This window comes from Vipera berus, assembly GCF_964194415.1.
Source record: "Vipera berus genome assembly, chromosome: 4".
Lineage (NCBI taxonomy): Eukaryota > Metazoa > Chordata > Lepidosauria > Squamata > Viperidae > Vipera > Vipera berus.
Window position 1 is genome coordinate 32507069 of NC_138206.1, and position 24093 is coordinate 32531161.

At 42.4% G+C, this 24093-nt stretch overlaps 1 protein-coding gene across 5 annotated transcripts in view; it reads left to right on the forward strand.

Annotated features, from left to right (window-relative positions):
* ST3GAL6 (ST3 beta-galactoside alpha-2,3-sialyltransferase 6) overlaps window positions 1–18244 on the forward strand; it is a 64050-nt gene extending 45806 nt beyond the window's left edge. For 4 of the 5 annotated variants that reach the window (XM_081327603.1, XM_081327600.1, XM_081327602.1 and 1 more), the window contains 5 exons: window positions 474–572; window positions 3137–3326; window positions 5185–5322; window positions 14137–14289; window positions 15355–18244. In XM_081327603.1, the coding sequence (XP_081183729.1) occupies window positions 474–572; window positions 3137–3326; window positions 5185–5322; window positions 14137–14289; window positions 15355–15447 (673 nt within the window). In that variant the 3' untranslated portion in view covers window positions 15448–18244. The remainder of the gene's footprint in view (window positions 1–473; window positions 573–3136; window positions 3327–5184; window positions 5323–14136; window positions 14290–15354) is intronic. The other variant, XM_081327601.1, reaches the window with a different exon arrangement.
* The last annotated feature ends 5849 nt before the right edge of the window (window positions 18245–24093 follow it).

The window sequence follows — 24093 nt, forward strand, 5'->3', positions numbered from 1 at the left end:
ATGAAAATGTAATTTTAAAAGTAGCTAATTTTTGCCTATCATCTTTATCTATTGTGCAAGATGAACAAAAATCTAAAATGAAATAAAATGGATCTTGTGATTGCATATCTTTTGCAGCTGAAGCAAAGTGTCCTATGTCTCTTTTCCATTTCCTTTTTGCTCTAGTTTAACTGAAAAGTAGCTTCGGAAACTGTGCTTACAAATGAGAAACTGTCAGGAATGATGTTGGTTGGGGAGCTCTGCCTCCTGCTTAAAAACCCATTTCAAATCCAATAGACTTAATCTGCAGAAATAGGTTGATTTTCTATCCTTTAAGTTTAGAGAGAATCCCTTTGTCTCCTTCCTCATCTTCAGGGCATCTGAATATGAACACTGATGGTAATATTTTCAGTGGATTACATTTAACATCGCCCTTCTGTTTGTAAAGACACATTTATTGTATAATGCTTAATAGATGTGTTCTTATCCTTCAGCAGCTCATCCTGTAAAAAATGTATTGTGGTTGGCAATGGAGGAATTCTTCGAAACAAGAACCTGGGTCAAAAAATTGATGCTTACGATGTGATAATTAGGTAAAGAAACTTTCTGTTGTGAAACCAAGTATTTTGTCATTAGCTTTCTTTTGGGTATCATCATCATCATCCTGATGATTATGCATATAGGCCCCTATAATTATGAGGAAAAGAGGCAGAAAATGGCATATTGATATATAGCAGAAGGCAATGCACACAGATACTGAAAAAGTAACTTTATGATCTGTCCTCGCATTTACAATTGTTACATTGTTCTCACAGTCAGGTGATCACAATTTTCACACTTCACAGCTGACTTCCAACAAGCAGAGTCAATGGAGAAGCCAGGAATAAAATTGCAAGGAGCAGTTATGAGGTGTCTTATTTAATGACTGTGGGTGATTTGATTAACAATTACAGTGGAAGTGAGGTTGCAAGACCATTGCAGACATATGATGTCTCACTTAATTACAGATGGGTAATTAGCAGTGGGGTTACTGTCCCAGTTGTAGTCATTAAGCAAGTGTAGGAAACGAGGGCAGAGTCAAACTATTTTGGGAGCCACTTTGCTCTCACAAGAGATCTAAGTCCAGCCCCCATGAATTCCATTGACTCTTATCTAGCATCAGGGCTTTTTTTTCTCATAGAATGCTCAGAATGGAGTTCCAGCACCTTTTTTGGATGGAACCTTGCAGAGTAGGCAAGGCGGGTTGTATGACATGTGTCATGAAGATTGCCGGCGGGTAACACCCAGGGGTAGGGCCTTCTCAGTGGGCGCGCCTGCCCTTTGGAACCAGCTGCCCACGGAGCTTAGGACTGCCCCCGACCTCCGTTCATTCCGCCGGGACCTGAAGACCTGGCTCTTCGAGCTCTCTGGCCCAGGCTGAGAATTTTTTAATTTTTAATGTTAACTGGGTTTTTATTTTTTCTCAGGGTTTCATTTAATCTTTTTTAATTTGTTTTAACTTTTGTATTGATTTTCTTTTAAATACCCTGTAAACCGCCCTGAGTCCTTTGGGAAAGGGCAGTATATAAATCTAAATAAATAAATAAATAAAATAAATGTGTGAGTTCCGGCACCTTTTTCTTTTACAAAAAAAGCACTGTCTAACATGAAGTTTGCCTTGACCATTAGTAAAACAGATTCTTGTGTAAGCAGCATAATATAAACTCATATAGTACTTTTGAACTCTATCCCAGCTTCTGACAAGAAGAACTACCTGTAATGGCACACTGTGTAATAAATTCATGGATAAATTTAAGAACTGATACTTTATTATGCAAAATAGAATGTCACTTTTTAAATGTAGTCCATTTATGTTTGATGACATCCTAGGTTGCTCCTTCCTGCTCCACTTCTTTTGTTTTATTATTATTTTATTTTTAAAGGAGCTACAAGCAAAGTACAGAGCTATGTTAGCCTGTAGCAAAATAGTAAACATGGAGCCTGGCTGTACCTTCAAAATTAACGAGTTTTAATAGAGATATGTTTTCATGAGCAGCTGTTGCCTTAAAGGTATAATCAGACTCATACATTTGGTTATAATGCGTAACTTAATTGAAATATACACTAGGGAAAATATCATTTTAAGGGGCAGGTGTAAAGCAAAAGACATACTAAAAAGTTTATGTAGGAGAAATAACTCCCAAGATTGTATATTCAATACTTTCCATAATATTTTAGGAAGAAATTATGAGAAAGTACAGCTGATTCAGATAAATAAAATAAAATAATTAAAAAAATAAACCTTTATTGTCAAAGTACAACATGTGTACATTGAGATTAACTGAGCCTCCCCCCCCCCCGTGCTCTCTCCCCCCAACACACAGTGACAACAAACCCTCCATCCTACCACACCATGTGAACCAACTACACCACACACCGGTCTCCCAAGTCAAAGCTAAAGAAGAAGTAGTAAACTGCATGTTGCCATATTCCTGTATCATAGTTGAAGGGGAACTTTTCTATGTTTTTATTGCTCAAACAGAATAGCTTACATGCTTCTGAAAAACTTCTGCAGAAGAACTTCATCTATGTGCTGACTCTTCTGAAACAAATAGAAACTAAATTCAAGGATGAGTGTCTTGCCAGATTTTGCATCATGTGCACTCTTCGGTAGTTTCATGCAATGTTTTGCTTCTATTTCAAACACCTTGTGCGTGGTATCAGTTCTGACTTCTGACAAAGATAGTCTACTCTTCTAGCAATCTGGTTGGTAGGAAGACAAAAAGAGGAAGAGCAGGAAACATTGACAAAAGAGGGGGATTTCAGTTCTTCTATGTCTCTTGACAAATTTCTCTCACAGGAAGTGTTCCTCAAAATAACAGCAAAAGGTTCCAACAGTTGAGTTAAGGCATGTAACCTAATATTATTTCAATCAAACTTCCCTGTTGTCATATTGCATCTATTATGTATTTAGAGGTGAAATATGCATATATTTTATTTTATTTTTTTTATTTTAATTCCATTTATATCCCGCCCTTCTCCGAAGACTCAGGGCGGCTTACAAGCTTAGCATGCAGCCTTATTGGAACAAATTCTGCTTTTGAATGCACTGTCTTGAAGTTGTACTTCACAAATAAAAACGGGATTTTTCATAACTATTAATATTTTTCTTCAATAGAATGAATAATGGACCTGTTATAGGCTATGAAGATGATGTTGGAAGGAGAACGACATTCCGACTTTTCTATCCGGAGTCAATTTTTTCAGATCCACTTCACTATGATCCTAAAACTATTGCAGTTTTTATTGTCTTCAAGCACCATGACTTAAAATGGCTTTCAAATCTATTAAGTGGCCACAATGTAATGGTAAGTTGTGTGTGCTAGCAATGTGTCTAATTTTTCTCCTTACCAGAAAGGGGAACAGCACTTTGCAGTGTGTACTGGTTGTGAATATACTGTTGTGTACAACCATGGGGAATTGTCCTAAGTAAGAATGATCTCTTTTAGGTTGGTATTTTTGGAATATATTTTTCACCTTCCCTTCAAATTTATATCTATAAATTGGCCAGCAAGTTCAGGTTTTTTTTAATTTCAATTATTTTATCTCTGCTTCCTGCATTAATTAAACATACTTGTTGTGACACATAGATGAAATTACTGAGTTAAACAAAAACATTGTGTATAATATTGATAATGTGTCCTTGAGTTTACCAAATATATTTTAAAAAACTCAGGCTAAAAAAATCTCATAATAATAATGATGTTACCCTTTCCCCAAATAAAATAGTAATAACTCTTATTTTTATAATTAATATTATAAAAATCCACTTACAATGTAAGAATATTTTTTTAAAAGGTGGGGTGAGGAAGAAGAAAAAAGACTGGATTGCTCATAAACAAGGTAGCTTTGAACAAATCATTCTGATGTAAAGGTTAAGGTGTTGGATTAGAAACTGGGAGAGCAAGAGTTCAAGTTCTCTGCTATCAAAAAAGCGGGTTGGATGGACTTTCAACCAATCTTGCAGAGTTGTTAGGGAAAAAATAAGTGGGAATATTATGCATGCCACTTTGCATTGAATAAAATAGAGATGGGGTGTAAATCTAATAATAAACTGTAGAACATTTGAGCAGATTCCTTAAAAATCCCATTTCTTGCCTCTGTTGAAAGCAGGGTGCTTCAGATATTGATAAACTGCTTCTGTGCTAGATTGTGAGATATATCAGAATTAATGTTACTAGAAATAATTTTTTGGAAATCCAAAGATTTATACTCTACGTAATTTTTATAGTGGAATGGAGTTAGCTGGAACTGGCAGAATGGCGTTATGTGTCTTTGGAGGAGTAGCCTCAGAGCTAAGATGGAAATTTAGAGTGCAAACAAGAAGTAGGAAGTCTGTGTGCCTGCCTGCCACATTCTCACCCCACATTAGGCATGCTCTCCACGGTGTGCTGCAGCTGATCCAAGGGGTGGAGAGCATGGCTGATGCGGGGCGAACGTGTAGCTGGTACACACACAGACTCTGCTGTTTTCAGCAGTGATTGGATGCCGGGACGCCCCGCTTCTCAGCCGCTTTTCCTCTTTCTTCTCCCTCCTCCTCCTTCCCTCGCACCTTCTGCTCCACTTCCCGTCTCCATTGCAGCACACATTGCAACCTGGGATCCACTTTGGCAATGACAGGGCTTGGGGGATGGTAAATCCCCATTCGTGGCGTGTCTGCTGAACAATCGCCATGCCACTTCTTGGGAGGGCACCCAAAAAAGCCTTGCGCTCGCCCCACGTCTGCCATGCTCTCCGTGGCGTGCTGCAGCTGACCCGAGACAGCTGGCCAGGCAGCGAAGCGCCGCCGAAAACAGCAGAGTCTGTGCGCCTGCTGCACACTCACCTGTCAGCTTTGCTCTCCAGGCCTCGGATCAGCTGCAGCACACTGTGGAGAGCATGGCTGATGTAGGCAAGGCAGGTGTGCACACAGACTCCACTGTTTCCTGTGCCTGGCCGGCTGCCTTGGGTCAGCTGCTGCACACCATGGAGAGCATGGCGGACACAGGGTGAGTACGAGGCAGGTGCGCATACAAACTCCACTTTTTTCAAGTGCCATTTTAACAACGGGTTCCCCAAACTCAAGAGAAAGTAGGCAATGGTTCTGCCGAACCAGTGCAAACCGGCTGAATCCCACCACTAGAAGTATGGCTTTAACTTATTAAAGGCACACTTTTTGTTCCATAGGCAACTGATGTCTTCTGGAAGAAACCAGCAATGAAGATGATTTATAAGCCTAACCAAATCAGAATCCTTGATCCATTTATTATTAAAAAAACAGCATATGAATTGCTTCATTTCCCCAGAAAATATCCTAGACGAGGAGTAAGTATTTTATTGTGACAATTTCAGTAATACAGTATTGGTTAAGAAATTGTAATCGCCAATACTGAATCACAAAGCTTCCTGTAGCTTACCTATTATAACAAAATTAGGACATTACTATATTTCTATATTGCTTTTTGCTCCCAAAAGTTGAGAATGGTGAATATTGTCTTATTTTTACCCTGTGCTCTTAACCTTGGGAAATTGGGTAGTCTGAAAGAAAGTGTGGGATATTGGCTCAAGATATTTTAACTTGATATTTCTTGTTGATGTTCAGACTTGCACATCTCATTGGTTTTCATTAGAACCTTGAAGTATAATTTCAATGTAATATATAATTATATGTAATATAATATAAATATATAATTATAATTTAATAGAGCTTTTAATTGTTATAATTGTTATATAAAGTAGAAGGTTTCAAGCACTTTCAGGTTTCAGAACCTTTTAGTTTAAAAAAAAACAGGAATCCCTGAAAAGTATATATTTGTATTTTTAAATGCTAGCTTGGTTTATGTGTTTTACATAATTGTTTTCATTTTAAATGAGATGCTTGTAGAATAACAAAATGAACTGAACTTTAATGGGATCAGTTCATTTAATACTAACACATTAAATCAAATTATAGATGAAATCATGATCCATACTAAATAATAATTGGCTACTTTAAAAGTGGAATCAAGGAATGTAATCAATTCTGTTTTTTTCCTTTATGTGAACTCAATGTTCTGAACCAGCTCTAAAATAAATTCAGTGCTGCTACTCTGCTAGATGGAAAAAACTAACTGGTGGTTAATGGTCATTTAGCGCAAGCAGATAATCTTAATGCTTTTCCACTGTCGTTAGTTAGCTTGTGAACCTTAGTAAACAGGTTACCTAGTCCAAGATCCTGCTTAGTGCAGAGTCCACAGACAACCATCCAAAGTAGGATTCATCACCCCATGTGGCAAGCTATTCTACTAGTTGGTAGTTTATGTCAGAAAGGTCTTTCTGAAGTTTAGCTTGAATCTGGGTCCTAATAGTTTAACCTATTGGTTCTGAAATAATAAGAGAACGCCTGTTACCTTTACTGTGCCACAACCTTGAACTATCTAAAGATGGCTATAGCCCGTTAGCCTTTCCTCATAGGGTTCTGTTTCCAAAGCCCTCAACATCTTTGATAGCCCTCTTCTAAAATTGTTCCAATATATCACTGTCCCAGAATTGAACATAAGATTGGGACTACTGGTGTAATGAGTAATGCATTTTTCCACATTTTTTGAAATTCTGCAAAGTAATCCAGACAATGTAGATCAGGCATGTCAAACTGCCGGCTTGCAGGCTGTGTTCTGAACCAGCCTGCTACCGGCCTTGCAATAAGGCAAACCCCTGTTCAAACAGTAGAGACTGGAGAGCGTCTAAGGCTGGAAAGCGTCTGCCAAGATTTATTACTCAAAAAACAGAACAAGAAACAAAAACACTGGAACTTGAATCCTCAAACGGAAGGGTTGCTTTCAGCAACCAGCCCTTCCCCAAACACTCCCTTTTATTTAGAGATCAGGGCGTGGCCTCCCTGTGCCTCCTCCCGAGGAGTCCCACAGCCTTTCTCTGTTTGGTCCTGCTCGACTGCCTCCTGCGTCGGGCGTCCTTGAACAGGGCCAGCTGTGGGTCATCATCCTCCGCACTATCGGGCTCACGCAGCTGAGAAGAGGGCCCCGGCTGGGGGCTCTGCAAAGCCTCCAAACCATCATCAGCCGGTTCGTCTTCCACACACACCTCCTCCCCCTCATCTGAGTCATCCGAGACATCTGAGCCGGCTGCCAGACCCACAGGCTGGCCCTGAGTCACAACAGGCTGGAACCGCACCCACCCCATTGCTGGCAATGGGGAAGAAGTTCCGATACGTCACGCAACACACGTTGCGAGTTTGACATGCCTGATGTAGATTCTTCAACCAAATTTTCTGCTATTATCTAGTAGTCATCCAGATTTTTGCAGCCTAGGTGAGGTAGCTTTAGTTTAGAGGGATAATATGATTCTTCCGTGGAAAAGACCAGAGGAAAAAAACAACTGAGTATGGCTTCAATAATCTGCTGATTCAAGGTTAGGGTATCATTTTTTTCCTATGTTAAAAAGTGCTTCTTTTTCCATTTTTCTTCAACCCATTTTTTCTTTACTATCATATCTCATTAGATTAGACCAGGGGTAGGCAACCTCGGCTCTTTTATGACTCATGGACTTCAACTCCCAGAATTCCTCAGCATAGCTTTATTGTTCATGAGTCATAAAAGAGCCGAGGTTGCCTACCCCTGGATTAGGCTGAGAAAGCTGTCTGAATGAGGCCCACAGCCAATAGAGGGGGTGGGGAAACATCAGGAAAAGAGTGTCCTGGTTGCTGCAGCTTAGTTATAGCAATGCCTGAGCATCTAGCAAAGATTGTTAGCCATGGTTAGGACCTGGAATAGCAGCAGTGCTCCGCAGATCAGCAAGCAAGCCCCTTCACAGTGTGCAAAAGTAATGAAAGCTGCAGGAACAATATCCAGGTAGATTGGTGAAGTAGCCGAAGGACCACTCGGGACGACAGGCTAGTTAATTAAGGGTTTATTTTAAGCAAGGCAAGAGAGAATAACATCGCCGGCTTTTTATAGCCGGCAGCTGTCAGCGAGGGCCAATCAGGAGTGTTCATTTTGGCGCCGCGTCAATCCGGACCAATCCGCGTCGTCTTCTCTTTGACAGCTTAGGCTTCCGCATGGTCCGGTGTTTTGACAGCCGCGAGCTGTCAGTGGCGGCGCCTGCGCTGTACGGGGGGAACTTTGACAGCTGTCAAAGTTCCCGCGTGTTCTTCTGTCAGATTTGTTTTTCCTCACGTATACTGTTTAAATCACATCTAACTTAACTGTTTACATATATACTACACCCCTTACCCCTCCCCTGGAGCGTTTTCCCCCCCTCTGTCGTTGGAACCTGCCCACTGGTAGTCCTTTAGGTAGGTGGGGGCTCTTCGGTTTCTGGTGGAACGACGTGGAAGTGGGGCGTTGTCAGGATCGGCCGGTGGTGCGTCTCTTTGCTCCTCTTCCTCTTGGTTTGGTAGAGTTTCTGGAAGGGGCGGCGGGTCGAGTTCCGCCGTTTGGGGGTCTGGTGTGTATGGCGGTTGTCTGGGTCTGAGTTGGTCGATATGGCGGCGTAGGTTGCCCTGAGTCTGTGTGGCAATTAGGTAAGAAATGGGTCCAGTTTGTTGTAGCACTGTCCCTTGGACCCATTTGTTTTTATCGGAGTATGATCGTGCCCATATCATTTGCCCCAGTTTGAATGTGCGGACGGGGGGGGGTTTGTTCGTTTTCTTCCGGATATGTGTCAGGATGCAGTCTGTCAAGTCGTGTTATCAGCCTCCTCCCCCATCTTAGTTCCGCAGGTGATTTGCCAGTTGTTGTGCATGGAGTTGTGTGTTGTGACATTAGGAATTGGCTGAGTCGCCTTTGCCAATTCCCCTTGACGAACTTTTTTAAAGCTTCTTTTGTGGAGCGTACCATAATTTCAGCCATCCCGTTACTTGATGGGTGGAAGGGCGCGGACGTGACCAGCCTAATACAATTCTTCATAGCGAATATCTGAAATTCACGAGAAGTGAATTGAGGGCCATTGTCTGAAACTATGGTATCTGGGAGGCCGTGTGTGGCGAATATTTTTCTTAGGGCTTGTAAAGTGGCTCCTGACGTTGTTTTCTTAAGGGGGGTGACTTCTAACCATTTAGAATAACTGTCCACTACAATTAGGAAACTCTGTCCCTGGATAGGTCCTGCAAAGTCTAAATGAATGCGTGACCATGGGTTTTTTGTTGTTTCCCATTTGTGGATTGGCGCCTGGGGTGGTTCGTTCCGGGTTGCTTGACAGGTATAGCACCCTCCCACATATCTTTCTATCTCTTTATCTATGCCTGGCCACCAAACATAACTTCTAGCCATCGCTTTCATCTTGACAATGCCAGGATGTCCTTCATGTAAAATGTGTAATGTTTGGCTTATGTTCTGCTGTGGTATTATGACCCGATTTCCCCACAGTAGGCATCCCCTATGAGTGGATATTTCATTTTTCCTGCTAAAATATGGCTGGAATTGGGGGTGTGGGTTTTGTGCTGGCCACCCTGTTGTGGCCCATTTGAGAATTCTGCTAAGTATTTTGTCTGTAGCTGAGTTTTTAGCTATAATGTTTGCGGACAGGGGACAATCTGGAAGTTGAGAGATTGCTAAAATCTGTCCAGCTGGGGCTGGATCTGAGTCCTCGGTTTGAATGGGCAGTCTGCTGAGGCAGTCTGCGTGTCCTAACTCCTTTCCTGGTTTATGTATTAACTGGTAGGAATAGGCTGATAGGAATGTGGACCACCGTAGAATTCTTGGAGAGAGAATCTGTGGTGTAGTTTTATTCCACGTGAATATGCCCAGAAGGGGTTTGTGATCTGTAAATATAGTAAAGGGCCTCCCATAAAGGTAGTCGTGAAATTTTTTAACTCCTGCGACTATTGCTAGGGCTTCTCTGTCTATTTGAGCGTAATTCCTTTCTGCTTTAGACAGAGTACGTGAATAAAAGGCTATGGGTCTTTGTGTACCATCCTTGAATAAATGACTTAACACTGCCCCGATTCCATAGGGAGATGCATCACAAGCGATGCATATTGGGGTGTCTTCTCTGAAAAGGGTGATCGTTGAGCTGTGGCAAATAATCTTTTTTAATGATTGGAAACTATTCTCATGTATTTTGGTCCAGGACCAAACTGTTCCCTTATCCAGGAGCCTATGCAGAGGCTCCGCGATAGTGGCTTTATGGGGAATGAAGGCATGGTAAAAGTTTAATAATCCTAAGAAAGCTTGGAGCTCTTGTTTATTCTTTGGGCTTGGTGCTGTTTGAATAGCCTTTAGTTTTTCTGTGGTGGGGTGGATGCCTTGGCCGTCTATTTTGTACCCTAGGAATTCTGTGGATGTGACTCCAATAGAGCACTTTTCCCGTTTTAGCTTGAGGCCGGCTTCTCTGAGCCGGCTTAGCACAGCTGACAGCCTGTCAGCTAAGTTTGCTTCGTTTTCTCCGGCGATGAGAACATCGTCGAAATAGGGGCAGACCCCGGGTATTCCTTTCAGGGTTTTCTCCATGATACCCTGAAAAATACCCGGGGCCGCCGATATGCCGAATTGGAGCCTTTTCACTTTAAAAGCACCGCGGTGGGTGACAATTGTCTGGGCTTCCGCCGTGTCATTAGTGACAGGCAGTTGCAAATACGCCTGCGTGAGATCAAGTTTGGCAAAAATGGCGCCAGAGCGGATAGAAGCAAATACATCTCTTACTGCTGGCACCGGGTAAGCGTGGGGACTGAGGGCTAGGTTGAGGGTCGCTTTATAGTCCGCACATAATCTCACTTCCCCGTTAGGTTTAATAGGGGTGACTATAGGGGTCTCCCAGCTTCCCCCTTCCGTTGGTTCGAGCACCCCAAGACCTATGAGGCAATCAAGTTCGTTTTCAATTTTTTCTTTAAGGGCAAAGGGTACTCTCCTAGCTCTTATCTTAATTGGTTGGATTACTGGGTTTAATTGTAAAGAGATGGGGGGACCGGTGTATTTTCCTAACGTGCCATCGAAGACGTCTGCATACTTGTTGCAAACGGCTTCTAGGCTGGGTGATTGAATTGTATTTACCCCCGTTATGGCGATTCCTAGCGGCTCGAACCAGTTTAACCCTATCAGGTCGGTGCGGTTCCCTGGCGTAACTAGGACTTCTAAAGGACCCTTGAACTCTTTGTACTGCACCGTAACCTTAGCCCTCCCTTCCAGAGGAATGGGGGTTTGCTGGAAGTCAGCTAGGTGGACCTGGGTTTGCCTCAGAGGAATCTTTTCCTTTCCCTGTTGACAGATCTCCTGATAAGTTTTAAGCGAAATTAAGGAGACTGCGGACCCTGAATCCACTTCCATGAGGCAGGGCACCCCCTGAATTCTTACCCTGATCTTAACCTTTGAGCTTAGGCTATTTACCCTGTCAATTGTTTCTACCAAGGGCCCTGGCGGTTTTTCTCTGCTGGCCTGGGTAGCTGGCCTACCTGGGGAGTTTGCCTCCAATTCATTGATGTTGTCACGGCCCTTGCTGCGGCACACCGGTTTGATGTGGCCGGTCTTCCCGCAATTGTGGCACTTAGCGTTCCTAAACCGGCAGCTTCCTCGGGCATGGTTGCCCCCGCAGCTGGCACAGGCGGCCCGTTGCTCGTAACGCGGCGGTGGCGGAGGGGGGTTCCTGGACCTTCGGCGATCTGAAGTGTCACTTCTCCTCGGTTGCCTGCGTTCCATTCTGCGTTGCAAGGCTTCTCCGTCGGTGAAATCCACCGACTCTTCGCTGTCGCTGAGGAAGGCGCTTTCTTGAAAGACGGTCGCTGGGCTCTCTGGGGTCGTGGTAGTCGGCTTCTTCTTGTGGCTGTGCTCGTAGGCCATGATTTCTCTGGTCAGCTCGGCCAGGCTCATGTCGGGTTTGGATGTCAACTTCTTCTGCAGCCTCTCGTCCCTCAGTCCGATCACCACCTGGTCTCTGATTCGGTCCTCCAGGTCGGGAAAACAGCAGTTCCGCGCGGCGTGCCTGACCCCAGCGATGAACTCGTTGGCGGGCTTGTCTGGCCGCTGTTTCTTCTGGGCAAATTGGACCCGCCAGTACAGTTCTGAGCGAGCCGGCATATAGTACTTGTTCAGCTGGTCCACCAGGTCCGCGTAGGAGACCTCGGTGATGGGCACCGGGCTGAACAGGCCCACGGCAGCATCATACACGGGAGGTCCGCTGATGTATAGTAGCGCGGCGGCCTTTGCTCTGTCGTCAGTGATTTTACTGACGAGGAGGAATCCCTCGACCTGGCCTAGGTGTGATTGCCATCTCTCGGGATGGCGGGTATCGAATTCCCTCACACGTCCGAAGTTTGCCATGTCGTCCGGTCCTGGGTCGCTCCTATGGAAGTTAAAACTTCCAGTGACAGCTCTTGCCGGGAACTCTCTTCCTCGGCCGTGACTTCAGCTCAGGAACTTTCTTCCTTGGCCGTGACTTCAGCTCCGGAGCGATCCCATCCTCGTCGCCAGTGAAGTAGCCGAAGGACCACTCGGGACGACAGGCTAGTTAATTAAGGGTTTATTTTAAGCAAGGCAAGAGAGAATAACATCGCCGGCTTTTTATAGCCGGCAGCTGTCAGCGAGGGCCAATCAGGAGTGTTCATTTTGGCGCCGCGTCAATCCGGACCAATCCGCGTCGTCTTCTCTTTGACAGCTTAGGCTTCCGCATGGTCCGGTGTTTTGACAGCCGCGAGCTGTCAGTGGCGGCGCCTGCGCTGTACGGGGGGAACTTTGACAGCTGTCAAAGTTCTCGCGTGTTCTTCTGTCAGATTTGTTTTTCCTCACGTATACTGTTTAAATCACATCTAACTTAACTGTTTACATATATACTACAATTGGTGTGCAATGATTGGATTCAGCCAGTTCGCACCACTTTGGCAGAACCGGTAGCTGATTTTTTGTTGCCCAGGTCCAGAATGGACTCCCACAAGCGGCATCTATACAAAGAACCGCTTGTTCACATATTTGAATCCCATCATTGCTGGTGTGCATAAATGGCCAGGTGGCACTGATATCAACAAGGCAAACAGGAAAACCGTTGAAGGCACTTGAAAGAGACAGTAGGCTGGGAAAGGTCTCAGCACCCAGAAAGCCTCTCCCAGAGGCATCTCAGCTATGCTGTCTAACTGTTAAACTGTAAGCAAAATGGAAAATGCCCAACAATTGCACTTCATTGAGACTTCCACACAAGCAGCTGTTTCAGGCACAATGCTGATGCCTACGCAACACTTTTTACTTTCTGTGTACTACAGGGGAGCAAACTCTGCAGCATTTTATTCCTTCTCATTTGTGGCTTTCAAAGACCTCTCAGTTACCAAATTGAAGTCTTTTACCATTTTGAAATAACAACCGTATAAAAAGTGTTGTGTAGGTATCAAAGACTGAAGTGTATTAAAAACAAACACGTACTCTTTTCCCTCTTAACACCTGTTTCCTAAATAGGCTATCAGTCAATCCACTACATAATGAGCTTTCATCCATTTAGTATTGTTTTCCTTCCCTATTTTGCCCTCAGCCTCAAAAATTAAAATTTTGATCTGCCCATCAAAAGGGTGGTCTATGCCTGGTTTACTAATGTTGTGATTCAGGGTCAGCCTGTGGGTTCGGCAGTTGGGTCCGACGACTCAGAGGAGGAGGAGGAGGGGGGCGTTGAAGAGCTTGCTGAGGGGATTGGACAGCTTGATGAGAGCCCCCAGCCAGGCCCCTCCCACCTGGTCACGACGCAGACCCAGCTGTGTGAGCCTGACAGTGTGGATGAAGATGACCCACAGCTGGCCCTGTTCAAGGATGCCCGACGCAGGAGGCAGTCAATCAGGAGTAAACAGAGGAAGGCAATGGGGCTCCTCGGAAGGAGGCAGAGAGAAGCCACGCCCTGAACTGTATTTAAGGGGGAATGCGTGGGAGGGCTGGTTTGCTGAAGGCAACCACTTGAAAAGCTCCTGTTTCTTGGTTCGTGTCTTGTTCTATTTGTTTTTGTAGCAATAAATTTGGCAGGCGTAATTCCAGCCTCTTGCCTTCTTGTAAAAGGGGTTGTCCCTGCCTTTTCTGCAGGGCCGGTAGCAGGCTGGTACAGAACAACTAAAATAAACACTAGACAGAGAAGCAGACAGACATTGGTATAGAATTTGCCCTATTTCCTATAAATGCAAATGTGGCTTGGCATATATGAATCTGTTTAAAAATCAAATATATTTATAATTTGATTTTTTAGAGACCAAAACATCCCACCACAGGGTTAATTGCCATTGCGTTTGCCTTTGATATATGTACTGAAGTTCATGTGACAGGCTTCAAGTACAACCTGCAGGATCACAGCAGTTCTTTGCACTATTATGGTAATGACACCATGTCTTTGATGATTAAGGTAATACCCTATTTTCTTTCTTTTATATGCATGTAATGTATTTCCTTTTCACTGGGTTGTATCAAATGTCAGCTTGTAGTAGCAGAAAGCATTTTCTGGGGATCTGATATTAGATATCCACCCCTTCTTTCATACTGTCCTCAAGGCTGTATCTCATATTACAGATCAGCTTCAGATGGGTGGAGGGGCAACAGTACTTAAAGGAAGTTTAAGAGACAGAACCATTCTGAGCTATAATTGGTCATTACTCAGTGTGATATTTATTGTTATGTCCGTATTAGTGTTAGCACACCAATGAACTGCTTTATTTAGAGTCAACAAATCAAGCTCTGAAAACATAGTTTGAACATAATACAGGTAGTTCTTGACTTAACAACCAGTTGCTTAGTGACTGTTCAAAGTTATAATGGGCCCGAAAAAGCTTATGGTGACCTGGTTTTGAAGTTCTGCTGTCCCCCCCTCCTCCATGGTCATGTAAATGTAATTTATAATGTTTTTTTTCTTCTGGAAAACAGCATTTGTTTTCAGTATATGGCAAAAAACTGTCCCATAGTGAACATGGGTTCACTTAATGACTGCAGCATTCATTTACTGCTACAGATCCTGTCAGCCAAAGAATGTCAATTGACAGGGACTAGAAGCTGAGCTTTTTCTGTAGCAGCCCCTGCTCTGTGGAACATCCTCCCTTTGGAGATTAGAAGGACCCCAACCCTCTTAGCCTTCCATAAAGTTTTAAAGGCCTGGCTGAATTCCCAAGCCTAGGGCGCTGCATGTGCCAAGGGCCCTGCCTCCTGGCATATTGTTAACAAGGCCTGATGTCTTGCTTTGTATGTACTCAAGCATTTTCACTTTTTTAATGTTTTTATTGGGGGTTTTTTGTTTTAAAATGTTTTTTAGGATTTTGATTGCAAAATTGTATCCAGTCATGTGGTGACCTGCTTTATGATTATCAAGATTTACGACTGAAATTGCAGTCATAAATCATGATTAAAACCCTGATTTAAAGTTTATTTTTTTCTGTTTTTAGTTCTGAGTTTTGTATTTTTCCTTTATTGTTCTTTGCAGAATGAATACCATGACATTGATGCAGAGCAGAGATTTTTGAAGAAACTTATAGAGCACCAAATTGTTATCAATCTCACAGAAGAACCAAATTAATGAACAATCACTATTTTTTGTAAAAGTGAATGGGGAATTATTTTTATTTGAATTATTTTTTTAATAAAGTATTTATAGAAATTTGCCAATTTTTTTTAAAAAAAATTATCTCACATATCTTCAAAGAATGTCTTTGCCATACTGTTAGTGTTTTCCCAGAAAGTAACTATCATAGTCATTTACACAAACATGTTAATTTAATTTAGAAGTCAAGATAAAATGTTAAGGCAACAATATAAAATGTCCTTTTGAGATTCAATCATGAGTAAAAAAAGTGAAGTGGTAAAAAATTTATACACTTGGTCTCCATAACAGGGTGCTGGAAATGCATATAGTTTTTAAATCTTGTTTAAAATGAGACTGCAAACTATGATGTTTTCAGTAAGGTGATGTGTGCATGGATTAAAGTGACACAGTGATAACTACCAAACAATGCAAAAAAATGGCTTATGAGTAAGGCAATTTTCACTTTAAATAATGGAACAGCAAAACTAAAGCTGTCACTGTTCTGAATTTCTTTGAATTAATTAGTATGTATTCAAGATGTAAAAGGGACACGGTGGTTCAGTGGGTTAGGATGCTGAGCTTGTCGATCAGAAGGTCGGCAGTTTGACGGGTCAAATCCCGAGTGCCGCGTAACAGAGTGAGCGCCTGTTACTCGTCCCAGCTTCTGCCAACCTAGCAGTTCGAAAGCACGTAAAAATGCAAGTAGAAAAATAGGGACCACTACGGTGGGAAGGTAACAGCGTTCCGTGCGCCTTTGGTGTCTAGTCATGCCAGCCACATGACCACGGAGATGTCCTCGGACAAGCGCTGGCTCTTCGGCTTTGAAACGGAGATGAGCACCGGCCCCTAGAGTCGTAAACGACTAGCACGCATGTGCGGGGGAACCTTTACCTTTATTCAAGATGTTGCAATAGATGCTTAAATCAGGGGCATCTACAGGGAGGATTTAAAAAAAGTTATAATGGTGACCATGATTATATGATCAAAATTCCACGAGCATTTTTTAAATATACAGTGTAATTCTGTAAATGCAAAATATTTTATCCCTCTTCCTGCCTTCTCCCAGTGGATATCCCTCCTTAAAATATGGCATACTGTAGAAGGTTACTCTTGGATCTTGTTCAGAATGCTTTTAAAACTTTATCCCAAATGATTCAGGTTTTTTTTTTTACTTTTATTGTATTTTTTGCTCTGTAAGGTCAACATTACACTCTTGTCAAAGTTACAGCAGAGAGTCAGTAGAAGTGGAATCGCTAAAGCAGTCTAGAGCTAGATATCTGCATTTTTCAAAAACAGTCTTTATTTAAAAGAATAGCTTAGCTAAGGGATATCAAATTCTTATTTTACTTGTTCACCTTTAAATGGCAAATATTATGCTTTCATAATATTTTCATCAAAACTATTTGACATTCTTTAGTTTGCTAATTCAAATGGTCCAAAGTCCCTTTAAATAAAAGATGATAGTATTCTTCTAGTAGAACAGTCTTCCTAAATCTTTGAGTTTAATTTGGATTTTATTTTATCCTATTTAATTTAATATTTAGCTCTTTAGAAAACATAGTTTCTTAACTTGTTAATTTTGCTTAATGTATTGCTGCAGATGACTTGTGTTTCTGAAGCTTCTTGAGGTAGCTAAATTGGATATGTTTCAAAGGTGTTGAGCTACAGTTCTTATAAATATCAAAGAGCAATTTCAGACATTATAGCCCTAAATATTGGAAAACCACTTAGTTGACATACGCAACAACATGGTTTTATGTTTTACAGATCAATTTCTTTATTTCTATTAAAAATAAATAATTTATCATCATTAAATGATTTGAATATCTTTGGTCTTATGATATAGACCTATGAAATGTGTTAAAAACAATAAATTGTTCCTGATATAGAGCTACTTTGCACGTTCATCAAATCTATAGACTGTCTTTCCAAAAGTTTCTTGTGCACTTGGCCTACAATATTGAGGCTTATTTGTATTTTTATTCTGCTTTGTAAATTCCACATGTAGAACACTGTGGTCTCAGGATTGATGCAAAATAAAACTCAATGTTGTTAAGAAAAGGACATTTCAGCTGGTGTATCATGCATAACAAGCAAGACTTGCTGCATTTCCCACTTTTGCATATCCCTTCATAGGGTTAATTCTGCACACATTCATATAGTCCTCTCTTTTCTGTTGCCCCTTGGATTCAGCTACATTCCCTATTTTCTATGTTACGTGATCAGCCATACTTCTATAATCTTGTTTATCAACTTACAGTACTACGTGAAAGGTTAACTTTTGTTTTTATCTAGATTAAAAACAAATATTAAAGATTCTGACTGATAATTTAAAATTGAAGTAAGGATATAGGTCTCACTCTTTTTGAAAGTAGCTTCACTTTTTCTTCATTTTATAATTTAATAGTATATATATATGAGACTGGAAACAAACTATGGAAGATTTACACCCTTGAACTTTTCACTAGCCTGAATCATATTTTTGCTAATATTGAATTTTTATTATCCTCTAAAATGTTATGATTTAATTTGAAAATTAAAAGTAGTATTATTACTTTTGTTACATTAAATATTTGCTGTTTGTATTCCCCAAAGGCCTTAACTTTCTTAACAGTTAAATAACCATTTCTACTTTCTGAAAATGCTTTCGGAGTAACATAATGTTAAGTGGCTATTCAACTTTGTTTTGTTTTTATATCCAAAGGCAAATTTCAAAGCCCATTGTAATTATTTGTGTAAAATAGTAGCTTAACGTGAAAGAGACTTATTTTTGTTATAATAAATATGTTAAAATATATGCTTGTGTTTATTACTTTTTTGAAATACTGTGCAGATCAATATAGATGAATTTACACTGTTGATAATTCATAAGTTACCCAGTATTGGGCATCCCCCACATGAATACAGTTTTCACACTATGTCAGTACTATACTATCCCACAATAGTACTCCCCAATACAATATTATCTCTACTATAATATCCCAATAATATTCACATTCTATATCCCATAATATATTTCTTGGGTAATTATGAAGAAATTACCCCGTTTACAGTTTTATAGCAAAGGTTTTTTTTTGGTAATAATCAAAACAGCTTTGTTTTGAATTACAATTAAAATTAGCATTATAAGATTTTGCAAAAATAAACAGTTTTGTAAAAAGGCCTTTTAAAATGTTTAATAGGCTAGAACATTGATTGATAATGCTATTTTAATTAAAATAAAGCAATTTTGTGCTATTTAAAATGTGAGTTTTAAAAATGAACTCGTGAGTCCTACTTGTGCTAGTGAATTCTATAGTTTAATTGCGTATGACATATATAACATCTGATCTGAAACTCCAGTATACAGTTTCAAGGATCCAATCTTATTCCTGAGAGAAAAATGCATTTTTCAAGCAGTTTCACTGTCCCATACATAATTTTATTTTTATGAGGATTATTGTTTTGTTTGTGTGTCCCTTATGATGATGGCAGAGACAGGCTGCTGAATGAGTGCTTTATGGAAAGAAAAACATCGTTTTTATAGATTTTCCAGCACAACTGATTTATTATTGATTTGTCACAGCAGATAACAATTAGCATCCTTTCCTTATTGTTATTGTCTAGTATTTTTGACCTGTTTGTGTGTTCTAAACTGAGCAGTATCTGCTGTTTTCTACAAGCAGAAACTCCATTCATGGGGAAATTAACCGTTTAAAATACTGTATTTGTTCTTTTTTTTTCCAGAACTTGCACTGCATTGGGTATGGCCATGCAGAGTAGTTAGGTCAATTAATACAACCCTCATCCTCCCTACATAATTGCTATTTGTATGTAATGTGAGCAATCAAAACTAGTGCAGTCAATAATTGTAGAGGATAATTTTCAGGAGCCACAAGTAACACATTTCAGAAAACGTATTGTTGTGCATGTCTGGAATAATTGAAATAAAACACTGGAATGTTGTAAAAATTATTTAATGAGATCTTTTGCAATCAATACAAAAACTTAAATACAAAACTTTTCATTTTTTATTTCTTCACCCTAGTAATCTGGCCTAAAAATCTTTAAATTGCCCGTTCTCAAATAGTTTGTGCTGTAATGCATTAAGATTTAAATAATGGAATTTCCCCTTCTGATTTGTATACATCCTCTATATTAGGATAATCTTTCAGTTAAGCATGAAAATTTCATTTAAGATGTAGGAACAATAAGGATTAGTCTAGTTGGAATGTTTAAAACAAATATGTTATGCAACGCTGAAAAAGCACATGGAAGTTAAATAACTCGTAGATTACTTTTCCTATGAACACCCCTGTCAAGGAGAAATCATAAGCTATCAAAGGAACTAGAAGGGCCAAACTCATTAAGCTGACTTTGTAATAATGCCGCTTGGGGTGTGTGTGAAAGCCCTAATAAGCAGGCATATACATAGAATGAAGGCTACTGCTAAGCTTGTAAGCCGCCCTGAGTCTTCGGAGAAGGGCGGGATATAAATGGAATTAAAATAAAATAAAAAATTAATTCCTCAACTCCTATACAGCTAGAAGTAACTTCTTTACCATAGATGCTTCTGCTCACAACAACAACAACAACAAATCTGAATGAGGACTAAGGTGTGCAAGTGAGTATTTTATCCATGAAGGGCTACTCTAGCTATATGGCTGCCATGAATAAAAGTTAGTTTTGTTAGGTTTCAAGCTATCCTTTGTCTATAACTTTTCAAGTAACAAGAGCAGAGATTAACTTGGTTAAATCCTGAGTGGAGATTAGACATTCCCATTCTAACAAAGTCTCCCCAGGAGTCCTTGCACTTCTTGAATACATGCAATCAATGAGATCTGAGCAGCCCTACACATGCACCTGTTTGATGTGGATCAAACAGGTGGCACTGCATATAATGCTTTTGAAATTTGGATAGTTTTCATCACAAGATTTCTGTTAAGCAGAAGAAAGGCTGAATTTAGTCCCTTGCAGTTCCTCCTGTTAACAATCCACATGATAATTTCTTGATCAACAGAATAATCCCAGTTCCAGTTTCTTACACGTGCAAATATTGTTCAGCAGAGGCACAGGATTTCAGCATGATCTGTTCAGGTACATCTATGTCCTTCAAGTATCCTTCTAGAGTCTGTGTTAACTGAAAAGCTTAACTGAAAATGGTAATTGGGAGTATTTTCTACTGGGATTTACTAATACTTTGAAACAGTTATGGAAATTGTGTTATATATATGTAAACAATCCCTTGATATGATGTATATATGGTAACTGTTCAATCAAAGCGGCAGCAGCAAGCGTATAGACTAAAAGCAGCCTGACAGGAAAACACGCGGGAACTTTGACAGCTGTCAAAGTTCCCCGCACCGCGCAGGCGCCACCACTGACAGCTCGCGGCTGTCAAACGCCGGACTACGAAGAAGCCTGAGCTGTCAAAGCGTCCACCGTACAGCGCAGGCGCAACCACTGACAGCTCGCGGCTGTCAAAACACTAAGACACGCGGAAGCCGGAGCTGTCAACAAAAGACGACGCGGATTGGTCCCTGCCTGACAGGGCGCCAAAATGGACACCGCTGATTGGTCCTCGCTACCAGCTGCCGGCTATAAAAGCCGGACAAGTTATTCTTTGTTTGCCTTGCTCTTAAATAAATCTGTTGTTATTAGCCTGTCGTCCCGAGTGGTCCTTCGGCTACTTCACTGGCGACGAGGATGGGATCGCTCCGGAGCTGAAGTCACGGCCGAGGAAGGGAGTTCCCGGCAAGAGCTGTCACGGAAGTTTTAACTTCCATCGGAGCAACCCAGGACCGGACGCCATGGCAAACTTCGGCCGTGTGAGGGAGTTTGATACACGCCATCCCGAGAGATGGCAATCACACCTCGGCCAAGTCGAGGGATTCCTCCTCGTCAGTAAGATCACTGACGACCGAGCAAAGGCCGCCGCTCTGCTGTACATCAGCGGGCCCCCGGTGTACGATGCAGCCGTCGGGTTGTTCAGCCCAGTGCCCATCACTGAAGTCTCATACGCGGACTTGGTGGACCAGCTGAGCAAATACTACATGCCGGCTCGATCAGAACTATACTGGCGGGTGCAATTCGCGCAAAAGAAACAACGGCAGGACGAGCCCGCCAACGAATTCATCGCCGGGGTCAGACATGCCGCAAGGAACTGCTGCTTCCCCGACCTGGAAGATCGCATCAGAGACCAGGTGGTGATCGGTCTGAGGGACGAGAAGCTACAAAAAAAACTGACGTCCAAACCCGACATGAACCTGGCCGAGCTGACCAGGGAGATCATGGCATACGAACACAGCCACAAGAAGAAGCCGACCAACACGACCCCAGAGACCCCCGCGACAGTCTACCAGGAAAGCGCAGCCTTCAGCGACAGCGGAGAGTCGGTAGATTTCACCGACGGAGAAGCCCTACAACGCCGAATGGAGCACAGACAGCCAAGAAGGGGAAAGACGTCGGACCGCCGGGGGTCCAGGAACCCTCCACCGCCACCACCGTGTTACGAGCAACGAGCCGCCTGTGCCAGCTGCGGAGGCAACCATGCCCGAGGAAGTTGCCGTTTTAGGAACGCGAAATGCCACAATTGCGGGAAGACTGGCCACATCAAGCCGGTGTGCCGCAGCAAAGGCCGGGACAACATCAATGAGGTGGAGGCAAAACCCCCAGGTAGGCCAGCCGCCCAGGCCAGCAGAGAACCCCACCCAGGGCCCCTGGTAGAGACTGTGGACAGGGTAAACAGCATAAGCTCCAAGGTTAAGATCTGGGTCAGAATTCAGGGGGTGCCCTGCCACATGGAAGTAGATTCCGGGTCGGCAGTTTCCTTAATTTCTCTAACAACCTATCAGGAGATCTGTCAGAAGGGCCGAGGACAAATTTCCCTGAAACGAACTCAGGTACACCTAGCGGACTTCCAGAAAACCCCCATTCCGGTGGAAGGAAAAGCCAAGGTCGTAGTGCAGTACAAGGGGTTCAAGGGTCCCCTGGAGGTTTTAGTTACGCCAGGGAACCGCACCAATTTGATAGGACTAAACTGGTTCAGTCCACTAGGTATCGCTTTAACAGGGGTTAACACCATCCTAACACCCAGCCTAGAAGCCGTTTGCGATAAGTTCGCCGACGTTTTCGATGGCACTTTAGGGAAATACACGGGTCCCCCCATCTCCTTACAGTTAAACCCTGCAATCCAACCAGTTAAGATAAGAGCCAGGAGGGTACCTTTTGCCCTTAAAGAAAAAATCGAAAACGAACTTGATCGCCTCGTAGGACTAGGGGTGCTTGAGCCAACAGAAGGGGGAACCTGGGAGACCCCAATCGTCACCCCAATCAAACCTAATGGGGAGGTGAGACTGTGCGCTGATTATAAGGCGACAGTCAACTTAGCCCTCAGCCCCCATGCCTACCCAGTGCCAGCGGTAAGGGACGTATTTGCTTCCATCCGCTCTGGCACCCTTTTCGCCAAGCTCGATCTCTCACAGGCGTACTTACAGCTACCTGTCACTGAGGACACTGCGGAGGCCCAGACAATTGTTACCCACCGCGGCGCCTTTAAGGTAAAGAGGCTCCAATTTGGCATATCGGCGGCCCCGGGTATATTTCAGGGTATCATGGAGAAGACCCTGAAAGGAATACCCGGGGTCTGCCCCTACTTTGACGATGTTCTCATCGCCGGAGAAAACGAAGCGAACTTAGCTGACAGGCTGTCAGCTGTGCTAAGCCGGCTCAGAGAAGCCGGCCTCAAACTTAAGCGGGAAAAGTGCTCTATTGGAGTCACCTCCACTGAATTCCTAGGGTACAAAATAGATAGCCAGGGCATTCACCCCACCTCAGAAAAACTACAGGCTATTCAAACCGCACCCAGTCCTAGGAATAAGCAAGAGCTGCAATCCTTTTTAGGATTGTTAAATTTTTACCATGCCTTCATCCCCCATAAGGCCACTATTGCGGAGCCTCTGCATAGACTCCTAGACAAGGGTACAACTTGGTCCTGGACCAAAGAACATGAGAATAGCTTCCATTCATTAAAAAAGATTATCTGTCACAGTTCAACTATCACCCTTTTCAGGGAGGACACCCCAATATGCATCGCTTGCGATGCCTCTCCCTATGGAATCGGGGCTGTTTTAAGTCACATATTCAAGGACGGCACACAAAGACCCATAGCCTTCTATTCACGCACTCTAACCAAAGCTGAAAGAAACTACGCCCAAATCGACAGGGAAGCCCTAGCAATAGTAGCAGGGGTCAAAAAATTTCATGATTACCTATATGGAAGACCATTCACTATAATTACAGATCACAAACCCCTGCTAGGCATATTCACGTGGAACAAAACTACTCCACAAATTCTCTCCCCGAGAATGCTAAGATGGTCAACCTTCTTAGCAGCCTATTCCTATCAACTAATACATAAACCAGGTAAAGAATTGGGTCATGCTGACTGCCTCAGCAGACTGCCCATACAAACCAGGGACCCAGACCCAGCCCCAGCCAGCCAGATTTTAGCAATCTCCCAACTTCCAGAATGCCCCCTGACTGCAAACATCATAGCTACTAATTCTGCCAAAGATAAAATACTTGCCAGAATCCACAAATGGGCCACAACAGGATGGCCAGCTCAAAATCCACAACCTCAATTCCAACCCTATTATAACA